The sequence below is a fragment of the Nicotiana attenuata genome, chromosome 6, assembly GCF_001879085.1.
Source record: "Nicotiana attenuata strain UT chromosome 6, NIATTr2, whole genome shotgun sequence".
NCBI classification, from domain to species: Eukaryota; Viridiplantae; Streptophyta; class Magnoliopsida; order Solanales; family Solanaceae; genus Nicotiana; species Nicotiana attenuata.
In genome coordinates, this window is record NC_031994.1 from 77,125,245 (window position 1) to 77,138,526 (window position 13,282).

General features: G+C 36.2%; 1 protein-coding gene across 1 annotated transcript; it reads left to right on the forward strand.

The window, feature by feature from the left end:
• LOC109227263 (ethylene-responsive transcription factor ERF003) lies at positions 3,327-5,075 on the forward strand. The gene is made up of 2 exons (XM_019392355.1): positions 3,327-3,625; positions 4,290-5,075. Exons 1-2 carry the CDS (start codon positions 3,543-3,545, stop codon positions 4,729-4,731), a joined length of 525 nt encoding a protein of 174 aa, XP_019247900.1. The 5' UTR covers positions 3,327-3,542; the 3' UTR covers positions 4,732-5,075.

Sequence of the window (13,282 nt, forward strand, 5' to 3'; positions counted from 1 at the left end):
ACTTTTTGTTGGATGGCAAAAGGGGATGGAGCTAACTTGGTAAGAATCCTTTTTTTGCACTTGTAAAATGTGAGAAAACAGTTCTAGCTGTGAGTAACTGTTTAATTCTCCTTTTGCACTAAACTTTACAGGTTAGTTATGACGTTGACTAATATTACCACAAACTTTCATGTCATATCAGAAAAAATTCTCTCTATTTTTTTCCTGTCTGTATACTCTCTCTCTCTTAATTTTTAACCCCAGCTAAAAACATGATAATTGATTTTCAATCATAAAAGATTGCGAAATCAAAGGCTTTTGGGGAATTACATTAAAGATTACTATCATTCAAATACTGTAGTATTTTTTTGTTGTTAAGTTATAGAATTATGAATTTTATTATGTTAATATTAAAGCTTATTATTTTGTTTAACAGTTCACAGGTAATTAACATTAAACAAAATAATAAGCTTAAAACGAATGTCGGGATGGGGTATCATATAAAGATGGGAAATCGAAGAAGGAACAAAAAATGAGCATATTGCATTAAATACGTTCCATTCTGATTGTCCCCATTTGGATTAGGTTGTGATAAAAGGAAACAAATTGGTCAGAAAAACATCCGCTGACCGAATGATTCGTTCGCTTCGTTTCTTTCTATCAGGATCCTCTGTTTGTTCACGTTACATCAACGATTGACAAACCAAAATAAAATTAAAATTAAAATCCATTCACTTATGCTCAAAATGATATACTCTCTCAACTCTGTATAGAAATGAATTTGCTCTCACCTAAGCATATTTTAGAAGATAGAGTTTAACTTATATGTAGTGATAGTAAAGTTTCTAAATAATGCTAGGTTAGAGTGATTTATGTTGGGTTAGAGTGATTTATGCGAACAATGTACTATATTGGTAGCTGAAAAGATTAAGAGCCTACATATAAAGTGTAGGAGTTTTTTAATGCTGTGAGGCGCGGGCTTGCCCAAAACGGACATTATCGCACCATGTTAAGAGCATTGTTAGGCCGTTTTAGCCCAACAATTGATATCAGAGCCTAGGTTCGGCGGGACGATTATGACGATGACTGAGTGATGGTGTGGGCTCGGTTTGCATACCTTTACGAGCCTAGAGACACGGACACAAAAAGAAGCTAGTTGGGGGCTTAGATTGCCATAAATAGTCTGACGATGTGGGTGACACACAGTAAATCTTGAAAATTAACCTGTAGATCGGGATAATGGGCCATATGGAATTTGGCTCCAAAGGGAGACCCCCGTGGATTGTGGTAGTGTACTACGTGAACAATGTCCCACATTGATAGCTGAAAAAATTAGGAGCTTATATATAAAGTGTATGGTTCTCTTAATGGTATGATACCTTCTGGATAAAATCGAGCAGACTTGGCCAAAATCGAACAATATCACACCGTATTAAGAACATCATTGAGCCGTTTTAGCCAAATAATTTACAACAACACGTAATTGTCTATAATATATAAGTCTAAATTGATAATTTAGAAAATAAAGTCAGAACCGGAATTACACTAGATTTGTTGTTGTTGTAGGAAATAAAGTAAATACTTTTGCAACAGATAAGTATTATTATTATTATTAGTTTGAGTATGCTATCTATGAATAAATTCAAATTGGAAATGATATGGTTCTACAAAACTACGAAAGGAAGGGTGTCCTACCCAGAAACTCAAACCATGTGAGAGTGGGGTATAGCACACTATTAATTACAAGGGTATGGGTCTTGTAAGCTATGAGACATTATGTTACACATTATTATATAACTGTCTTTCTCCTAGCACCCTGGCATATGGCATTGTTTCCAATTTTGAGGAACAAATTATGGGAGCAATGTGCATTTGCATTTAAACAAATCTTACAAAGTCCAAACAAAAATACCCTCGTTACTTTGCCACATGTATGTGAAATAGACGTCTCTCTTTTTTTTTTTTTTGGGTTAATTTAGCCCAAACTATTTTCCAAAGGAATTTATTCACGGTGATAATGGTAGGCTAGAAACTCATGTTTTTGGATACATTTCGTCTTCTATCTGCTGCACTTTAGTCATGTTTGAGCTTAATTGCAAGTATTCTGTGTTTATTATGTGTGTCATGCTGTGTAGGAGGTGATTCCGAGCTAGGAGTAATTGTAGAGCGAGAAGTTCGAGGATCAAGTGACAGTCTCTTATTCATCTCATAACAAAATATTTATCATGTAACTCTTCAATCACAATAGTATCCCTTTGATGTATTTCTTAATCATGATGTCACATGCTAATCCCTATAATTGTTCATACTTCATAGTAGGCCAGTGTGTCTTGCCTAAACCAATTATCAAATCTGACTATAATAAAATCACTTGCTTTTAGACCATATTTTCGTTATATTGCATTTTTATTATAGACCTGCGAAGTGCAACAATACCCGTTATTTAAAATATATTCATACTTTACAATATATTTAAAGATTACCCAATTCACCCAAACTTCAGGACTAAGTATCCTGAATTTGGAAATTCAAAACTTAGTGTCCTGAATTTTTGAGCTGATAATTTGAAATTTAGGACTAAGTGTCCTGAATTTTCGAACCACTAATTTAAAATTCAAGACATAAGATTCGAACTTCAGGACACTATTTTCGAACTTTAGGACACGATGCCCTGAATTTCTGCACTACTAATTAAAAATCCATGACATAAGATTCGAACGTCAGGACACAATTTTCTACTTTAGGACACAATGTCCTAAGTTTGAATTTTGAGATTTAAACTCTAGGACGTCGTGTCTTGAAATTTGAGCGAAATTAGCTAATTTTTAAATACATTGTAAACTGTGGATATATTTTAAACAACATGCTTAAAAGTGGTTAGATGACGTCATTTCCACCCTTTTATACCATGATCAAACATGAATCATTTGCTCAGAATGCTGATATTGTCCTATTTTTGTTAAAGGGTTAATAATTCATATGTATTGATCTTATAATAGTGAATAAGATTCGGTTAAATGATTTTGCATTTTCAGCACTCCAATTATGATGGTCTAAGATCTTTATTCTGTGTGTCTTGTCCATACCTTGACTCACTAATTATGTCCCATATGTTGCAAATAATGATCATGTCTCTTAATTATTTTGCTTCTGCATTTTAATTTCAGATTTTTGTGCAACAAAAAGTATTATTATAGTCATGGAGTCTGAATCTGGTCACCCTTTTGAAAATCAAATTGTTGCTACACATTTTAATTCATTAATCAATCATGTCAATTCCAATAATCCAACTGGAAACTACTAATGAGATAGACAAAAAACACAAAATAAGTTCCAAAAGTCCTGTAGGGTCCTTTGCTTAATTTGGTTGCCAGACAAAAAAAGCCTAGGGAAAAATAGCAGTTTCACTGCATGTTTTCTCATAAATCCCAACTATATAAACCCCTCATCTCTTTTCACTCTCTACTTCCTCAACCATTTCTCTGCCTATCTCATTCTTGTATTTTGGACAAACACTATTTACAAACAGAGAAAGTTTCAATTACATTGGACTTTAATCGTCAATGGCTAGACCACAACAGCGATATAGAGGCGTTCGACAGAGACATTGGGGTTCTTGGGTCTCCGAAATTCGCCATCCTTTATTGTAAGTAGTCATCTCCTTTTGAATTAAGCAATCTTTTTTGTCTTCGACTTGAACGCGCTCTCTCTCTCTCTATATATATCTTTTAATGGTTTCAGTATCTACAGAATTATTAAATGTACCTTTTTTTAGCGAATGTTAATAAATTCCAGAATCTAGTTCGCCGGTGTTTTTGATTGGTACCGCAGTCGTCATTTGGTTGGGCATTGGTGCAACATTACCTATTGATAAATCCCTAACTTTAGGTCTTTTTAAAATTTTTAAATTGATTCATAACACGATATGTTTATCTAGGGAATAGTTTCTTCAAAGCGAATTCTCCCTAGATACATCTAATCAATTTAATTTTGAATTTATTTCAAATATATGATATATTAATATATTAATTGTGCTAAAGATATTCAATCTATTTTCACTAAGTAAGTCCAATAGATTTAAAACTTATTTTTTGGTAAATCAATTACGAAATATTTTACTAAAATGCTCAATATCTGTTTTACATCTTCGCTATGAAAATGTTCAATTTTTCATAAGATCTTCGTGGCTGTTATTCAAAAGGTCCAACAATGTATATATATTGGATATTTTCTGTGTCCGACTCTTTTTTAAGAATCAAAGTTGTTGAATTTTGATTACATAAAAATAAAATGGTATATTTTGCTTGTAGGAAGACAAGAATTTGGTTAGGAACATTTGAGACAGCAGAAGATGCAGCAAGAGCATATGATGAAGCAGCAAGGCTTATGTGTGGTCAAAGGGCTAGAACCAATTTCCCATACAACCAAAACATGCCACAGACATCTTCCTCAAAGATTCTCTCAGCTAATTTGACAGCCAAGTTGCACAAATGTTACATGGCTTCACTTCAAATGGCCAAAACCTCAGCACAAGAAAAGAAAATTCAACCAAAAAATGTACCCATTCAAGAAAATGTTGGCTATGAAATGAAACAACAAATGGTAGTGCCAAAGCCATCTGTATTGACACAAGATGTGGAGAGCATACCACAATTTGTTAAGCCACTTGAAGATGATCACATAGAACAAATGATTGAAGAACTATTGGATTATGGGTCCATTGAGCTTTGCTCGAATATTACTTCTCAGTAAAAGAGATATTATAAAGCGGTATCTTGGGCAAGCTTGCACGTACCTCGACTGCTTTTGGTGATGTTCCTCCTCAGTGATTGTCTCCTCTCAGGCCTACATTGTGTCTGAACTAGAAAGCTATCCGAATTTGCTTATTTAACCACATAGGTATAAGTACTAGTTATTTCATGAGCCTCTCCGTCTAAAATCTATACATCATTAGTAGTTAGGCCTTTCCTTCTCTTATTGGTTCCTAGAGTTCTTGCTTTAAGAGAACCTTCTATTAGTTGTATGTCCAGTGTAATTAAAAGAAACATGTTACGCCACTATTAATATCATAAGTATCACATATATATTCCAGAGTACTACTTTTTTTATTATGACGTATTACATTTATGAGAAATTTAGGTTATATATATATATATATATATATATAACATGGCATATTTCTTTGGCTAGCTTTACCATTTATCTTTATCCTCAATTTTTTTTTGGCTTTTTTGCCTCCTTTTGAACTAAACGGGTAAACCTATTCCAATTCTTTGGGTCATTAATTTATCTCTCATTTTTGCTATTTTATTGTTTCTTCGCTTATTAATGTGCCATTTCTTCTTCTTTGTAACTTCCCATCAAATCTCTCCTTATTTTACGTTTTGATTTTCCTAATGGACTGTTGTAATTACCATAATCAATGTCAAAAAAAATAAAATTGTGAACTTATATATATAAGTGCATTTTGCAATCTCTAAGGTTTGCATTCACTTCATTGACCACTAGGCTATACCGTTGGATGTCAAATTAGACTACAAATCATAGAGGGACTAATTGCAGCTTTTGTCCCTACTTCAGGGCTTTTGAAATCTTAGATATGATACTTAGTCTGCATGCCACAAATGTTGTTGCTTAACCTATCTGAAAAGGGAGATTGCAATCTCCTTCATACTAAGGAACATACGCCAGTTTTTAATTTTGAAAAGAAGGAGATTTCCATTATTACCTTTAAATTCATATATATTAACTTCAAATTGTAATCCTTTTATTTCAAAAGGCTAAGGAGCAAATAATTGGGGCTAACTATAGCAACTAAACACCTGATAAAAAAAAACACTATAGCAACCGAATTAGCTATTGGCATGTTTATTAATAAGAACTTAGAAATTGTTGTGTTTGTTATTGATCAAATAAACATATAAATGTAGTCGTAGTATTGAGAGTGGGATTGGTTAAGTAACTATGGTGCAGTAAGTGTAGTTAGTAGCACTAACAAATTAACTGTAGTTAGTAGTGTTAACTGAGGTTAGATAGTTAGTTATAACTGTGATAGGAGTGTTAAAGAAGGTCGGTTAATTATGTTGAGAAACACGTGTATAAAGCCATGTACAACTGTTGAAATATTTATTGAGAAAATTCCCCAAACTTAGTGCATAACTGACTGCTTCATTTCCTCTCTCTGAAACTAGCTCCCTTTCGATCTGCATGTATTAGGCTCACAGAGATTGTGAGCCATGAGCTGGGAATTGATTTTCTTCACATGGTATCAGAGCCCTAGCGGCCGTTTATGTGGACGAATTCTTCAATTGAAGCTTGATTACACACGGAGTTTGTGAGAAACATGGCGACGAAGATAGATAATGAAGTACCGGAGATATTGAGCCATAATCATCCAATTTTCCTCAATTTTATCGACAATTCAGGGATTGTGTTGATCTCTCTACAACTGACAGGATTGGAAAACTACTCAGTGTGGAGCTGTGCGATGCGAATTGCAATCCTAGGTCGTAACAAGCTACGGTTCATCGACGGAACATGCAGGAAGGAGAAGTTTGCTCTGAATCTGATTGATCTTTGGGAGAGATGCAATGCGATTGTGTTGTCGTGGATAATAAATTGTGTTTCAAGTTAATTGCTCAGTGGAATAGTGTATTCATCAAGAGTGCAGTTTGGAGTGATTTGAAGGAGAGATTCGACAAAATTGATGGGCCTTGAATATTCCAGCTTCATAAACAAATTGCGAATGTGACTCAGGGAACCAGTAGTGTTGCTGCTTATTTTTCAAAATTACGCTTGCTGTGGGATGCGTTTGATGCCCTAGCTCCATCTCCATGCGATTGCCCTAGATCTCATGATTATGTGAAGTTCATGAAGAGGCAGAAGTTACTGATTTTTGATGGGATTGAATGAATCATATGAGCAAGCTCGTAGCCAATCCTAATGATGGTTCCCATACCAACTGTGAACAAGGCTTACTCGATGCTGATTGAGAGAGAGAGAGCCAGCCGAGCATGACAAACACCATGGTAGCAGTAGACAATGTAGAAATGAATGCATTGATGATCACTAAGGGAAGGAATATGCAACAGGACAAGAGGAACTACAATGTGACTTTTGCAAGATGAAAGGACATACTCGTGCCGAATGCTACAAAATAATTGGATATCATGTTGACTTTAAACCTAAGAAAAGGTATGGAGTAACTACAACTAACAATGTTGTTATGAATGAATATATGAATCAAGATGTACATGGCAGCTATTATGCTAATACAACAGAAAAGAGTATGAACTGTGAAGGCATTAGAGCAGGTAATGATGCTAGAGGCCCTACTTCACACCAGAGCAACATGATCAAATTCTGAAGCTGCTTGGCAAGGAAATGTAGTAGAAAACTCAGTCAATTCAGTCAACATGGCATGTAATGATGCTATTACTGCTTTCTTAGTAGAATCAGAAAACAAAAGAGTGAATTGTAGACACTGGAGCGACAAATCATATGACCTCTGACTTGAGTCTATTGGAAAACACAGTTAAAGTAGGAAATTCAAAAGAAAAAAGAGTTAATCCACCTAATAGATCCTTCACGCATGTGACTCATTCAGGGACTTGTAGATTGATAGATAAGGAAGTAGTGAGCAATGTACTGTACATCCCACATTTTAAGTATGATCTACTATCACTGTCAAAGCTCACAAGAGAATTAAGTCTCTCAGCTTTATTTTTTCCTGAATTCTGTGTGTTCCGGGACCTTTGCAATGGGAAGGTCAGGGGGATTGGTAAGGAAAGAGGAGGACTATATCTGCTAACACAAGTGCCTACTAAAGATAGTTCAAATCAGTTGGTTAGCTTGGTTGCAAGCAAGGAAAAACAAGATGTTAAGCTTTGGCATAATAGATTAGGTCATGCCTCTTTGAAGTCATTGAGTCAAAATTTTCATTTTTTTCAAAACAATTGTAGAAGTCAGTTGGAAAAATGTGTTGTGTGCCCGTTAGCTAGACACACTAGATTGCCTTTCCCAGACAGTACTAGTAGAGCTTGTGAAGTTTTCAACTTGTTGCACATTGATGTATGGGGGCCTTACAATGTACAAAACTTTTATGGCAATAACTCTTTCTTACTATAGTAGATGATCACTCTAGAATGACTTGGTTGTACTTGTTAAAACTGAAAAGTGATATGGTGGTTGTGCTGAGAAACTTCATTAAATTGATACTGGATCAGTTTAACAAAACAATCAAGGTAATTAGATCAGATAATGGAGGAGAATTCTTAAACAATGAGTGTAGTGATCTCTTACAATAATATGGAATTGTGCATCAGAAGACTTGTGTCTATGCTACTCAGCTAGATGGAGTAGCCGAGAGGAAGCATAGACACATATTAGAAGTAGCAGGAGCCTTGAGATTTCAAGGAGGAATTCCCTTGAGGTACTGGGGGCACTATGTTCTCACTGCAGTTTACATCATTAATAGACTGCCATAAGTGGCTCTGAATGGTAAAAGTCCATATGAAATGTTCAATGAACATAAAGCCAACTTGCAACATTTAAGGACATTTGGATGTCTTTGCTATGCCAAGAAACTGAACAACCATGATAAGTTTGATACAAGAGCTATAGCAGTTGTTCTAATGGGGTATCCAGAAGTTACTAAAGGCTATGTGTTACTTTTAACTAATCAGAGGTTCATTGTAAATAGGGATGTTATTTTTCAGGGAAATAGTCTTTCCTTTCAAAAACAGGAGGCAATCACAATACCATCTATTTCTGGAACCAGAGGACTCTTATCATGATGCATTTTTTGGTGTAGAAACTCCTGTTGCACCAGAACCAGATAAGGCATCTTCTCCTCTTGAGGATGTGTAAGTGACAGATCAACTTGCTAGCCCACATGTGCAGAATATTGACATTGGCCATGAGGATCAGCTGAATCAACTCCCTACTCCAAATGAACAGGACGTTAGTTATGAGAACCAACTCAACCATGAGTCTCATGCACTTCAGGAGCCCATAGTGCCTTCCTCTGCACAACCTGCTGTTCCTGATGTGGAGCCTTTGAGAAGATCGGATAGAGATAAAAGGAATCATGCATAGATGAGTAACTATATTACAGCTACAACAACGCTAGACCCCAACATCCCACATGCTCTGCAGAACTATATTAGTTATGCTAAGCTGAAGCCACCCTATCAACACTACCTTATAGCTTTTACATCAATCACTGAGCCAAGAACTTATTCGGAAGCTTCACAAGACCCACGCCGTGTGGAAGCAATGAAGGAAGATATTCATGCCCTTGAAGAGATCAAAACATGGGAGGTTGTTCAACCGCCACCAGGGAAGTCTTCTATAGGTTGCAAATAGGTCTTCAAGGTTAAGTATCAAGCCAATGGTGTTGTAGAAAGAGTTAAAGCAAGGCTCGTGGCAAAAGGGTACAATCAACAGGAAGGACTTGGCTATCAAGAAACCTTCTCACCAGTGGTGAAAATAGTAATTGTTAGAGCAGTGATTTCCATGGCAGCTGCTCAAGGTTGGCATCTTCATCAAATGGATGTTTACAATGCCTTTATCCAAGGCGACCTTTATGAAGAGGTTTACATGCAGCTCCCAGAAGGTTTTGCAAGCCAGGGGGAGAATAAAAGAGCACTTTGTAGGCTTGTCAAATCCTTATATGGACTCAAGCAAGCTAGCATACAATGGAATGTGAAGCTAACTGAAGCACTGATCAAGCAAGGTTTTGTACAAAGTAATTTGGACTATTCCTTGTTCACAAAGAAGCATGGGAGCAACATTGTGATCATCCTAGTGTATGTGGACGATATGTTAGTGACAGAAAACAACTTAGAACTAATTCTTGCTACAAAAAGGGATTTACAGGAAGCCTTCAAAATAAAAGACCTTGGTGAGCTAAAGTACTTCTTGGGGATTGAATTCTGCAGGTCACAACAAGGAATCTTGATGAATCAGAGAAAATATTCTTTAGAACTCATTTCAGATGTGGGATTGAGTGCCTCCAAAGCAGTAAACACACCTCTTGACAGTAATCAGAAATTCACCAGCAAAGAATCAGATGATGTTGCAGGGGAAAACACTGATGAGCGGTTTGAAGATAGAGAGAAATACCAAAGGCTGATTGGTAAACTGCTGTACCTGATATTAACCAGGCTTGATATTTCTTTTGTTGTGCAGACACTTAGCCAATTCATGCAACTGCCTAAAAGATCTCATTGGGAGACAACATTAAGAATTGTAAAGTACATTAAAAGGGAACCAGGAATGGGAGTATTGATGGGTAGCTAAAAGTGTAACAAAAAAATTACTGCATATTGTGATATACATTGGGCATCATGTCCAAATACCAGAAAGTCAGTCACATGATTCATAGTGAAGCATGGTGATTCACTTATTTCTTGGAAATCAAAGAAACAAAACATTGAGTCAAGGAGCTCAGCAGAGTCTGAGTATAGAAGTATGGCTTCTACTGTGTTAGAATTAGTTTGGGTGATTGGATTGTTCAGGGAACTTGGAGCTGAAATTGAAATGCCTGTTGAGTTATATTGTGACAGCAAGGCAGCACTACAGATAGCTGCAAATCCAGTGTATCACGAAAGAATAAAGCATATCGAGATAGACTGCCACTTCATTCGTGAAAAGATTCAACAAGGAATGATAAAGACTGTTCATATCAGTACAAGGGATCAGCTGGCATATATTCTTACAAAGACTTTAGGAAGACCACAACATGAGTACCTGATGTCCAAGCTGGGAGTGCTCAATGTTTTTGCACTTACCAACTTGAGGGGGAGTATTGAGAGTGGGATTAGTTAAGTAACTGTGGTGCAATAACTGTAGTTAGTAGCACTAATAGATTAACTGTAGTTAGTAGTGTTAACTGAGGTTAGATAGTTAGTTATAACTGTAATTAAGAGTGTTAAAGAAGGTCGGTTAATTATGTTGAGAAACACATGTATAAAGCCATGTAAAGCTGTTAAAGTATTCATTGAAAAATTCTCAAAACTTAGTGCATAGCTGACTGCTTCATTTCCTCTCTCTAAAACTAGCTCTCTTTCAATCTGCATGTGTTGGGGCTCGCAGAGATTGTGAGCCATGAGCTGAGAATTGATTTTCTTCACACGTAGATGGGCACCGTAATTGTGTTTGTAAGGTCCATATGCTATGTTGGTTACCTAATGGGAAAGAAAGAAAACATGGTAAGAATTTTTTGAAGCAAAGTGATAGTTACAGACTTACAGTAAAAAAAGAGACAAAGAAAGAACTACTGGCAAGTTTGCATTTCTACCTTAATTGATAAAGGATTCTTCAATTAAATCCAACGAAAAGTTAACTAGCCTGTAGAATGATTATATCATGTTGGCAATACATAGATTTGGATTTTCATACATTCTGTGAAAGTAATCTCCACATTATTATTCGTCACATAATAATGCGTACATTATTATTCACCGCATACAAATCCTGCATTATAATTTCTGCATAACTATAACATTTGAAAGCTTCCAAAGGAAGATATATTAGATGCTTCTAATGGTTGGTTGTGTGACATTTAGTGTATACCTAGACAACCATATGTCACACAACCAACCCTTAACCGTCTTTTGGTTCTTATTGTTGTGTTCGTTTTAGCCATGAACACCGCCTGGTTTCATAAGTGCGTAGAGAATTGGTCTTACAGAATTCTTATTGAAGCGGCTTCCACTTCACACTTACATAGGTGATTCCTAAACGTGTAATCCTTTAGATTGACACTATTTGATAAATACCTCATCAAACTTAGGTAATCATTAAAGAACGTGTAAAGTTCTATCCTTGTTACTGAACATTGTCTTCATCACGAGAATGGACCAAAGATTTTATTTTGACAATGTTGAACCGGTCAATCACAACTTTGTTTGAGCTCCTTGAACCTAGATCTCGGAACATCCAATATTCTAGGTAGAGTTACCGCCATGTTGACTTGTCCTCGGCCATAGTCCCATTCCCTTAGATGATTTCTCAACTCCCTCTCTAGTTAAGCCTTTTGTAAGCGGATCCGCCACATTATCCTTTGATCTTACATAATCAATAGTGATAATTCTACTAGAAAGTAGTTGTCTAACGGTGTTATGTCTTCGTCGTATATGACGAGACTTTCCGTTATACATAACGCTCTCTGCCCGTCCTATTGCAGCCTCACTATCGCAATGTATGCAAATAGGAGCCAAAGGTTTTGGCCAGAACGGAATGTCTTCTAAAAAATTTCGAAGCCATTCAGCTTCTTCACCGGCTTTATCCAAAACTATAAACTCTGATTCCATTGTAGAGCGAGCAATGCACGTTTGTTTGGAAGACTTCCAAGATACTGCTCCTCCACCAACAGTAAAAACATATCCACTTGTGGACTTTGTTTCTGTTGAGCCGGTTATCCAATTTGCATCACTATATCCTTCGACAACTGCAGGATATTTATTGTAATGCAAAGCGTAGTCTTGGGTATATTCCAAATATCCCAGAACTCGTTTCATTGCTACCCAGTGATGTTTGTTGGGATTACTTGTGAATCGACTAAGTTTACTTATCGCACAAGCTATATCAGGTCGTGTACAGTTCATGATGTACATTAAGCTTCCCAACACACGAGCATACTCCAACTGAGACGTACTTCACCTTTATTCTTTATAAGATGATGATTTAAGTCAATTGGAGTTCTTGCACTTCTAAATTCCAAATGTTTGAATTTTTCAAGTACCATTTTCACGTAATGTGATTGAGACAAAGCTAGACCCTGAGGAGTCCTCTGGATTTTAATTCCTAGAATTACATCGGCAACTCCTAAGTCTTTCATATCAAACTTACTAGCAAGCATGCGCTTAGTAGCTTGAATGTCGGCAATGTCTTTGCTCATTATTAGCATATCATCAACATATAAGCAAACAATGACTATATGATTTGGAACGTTCTTAATATAAACACATTTATCACATTCATTAATCTTAAAACCATTTGACAACATTGTTTGGTCAAATTTCGCATGCCATTGTTTGGGTGCTTGTTTTAGTCCATAAAGAGACTTAACAAGTCTACACACCTTCTTTTCTTTTCCCGGAACCACAAACCCTTCAGGTTGGTTCATGTAAATTTCTCCCTCAAGATCACCATTTAAGAAGGCTGTTTTTACATCCATTTGATGGATTTGAAGACCATACAGGGCGGCTAACGCTATTAACATCCGAATGGATGTAATCCTTGTTACCGGAGTGTGTGTGTCAAAATAGTCAAGACCTTCTCGTTGTCTAAATCCTTT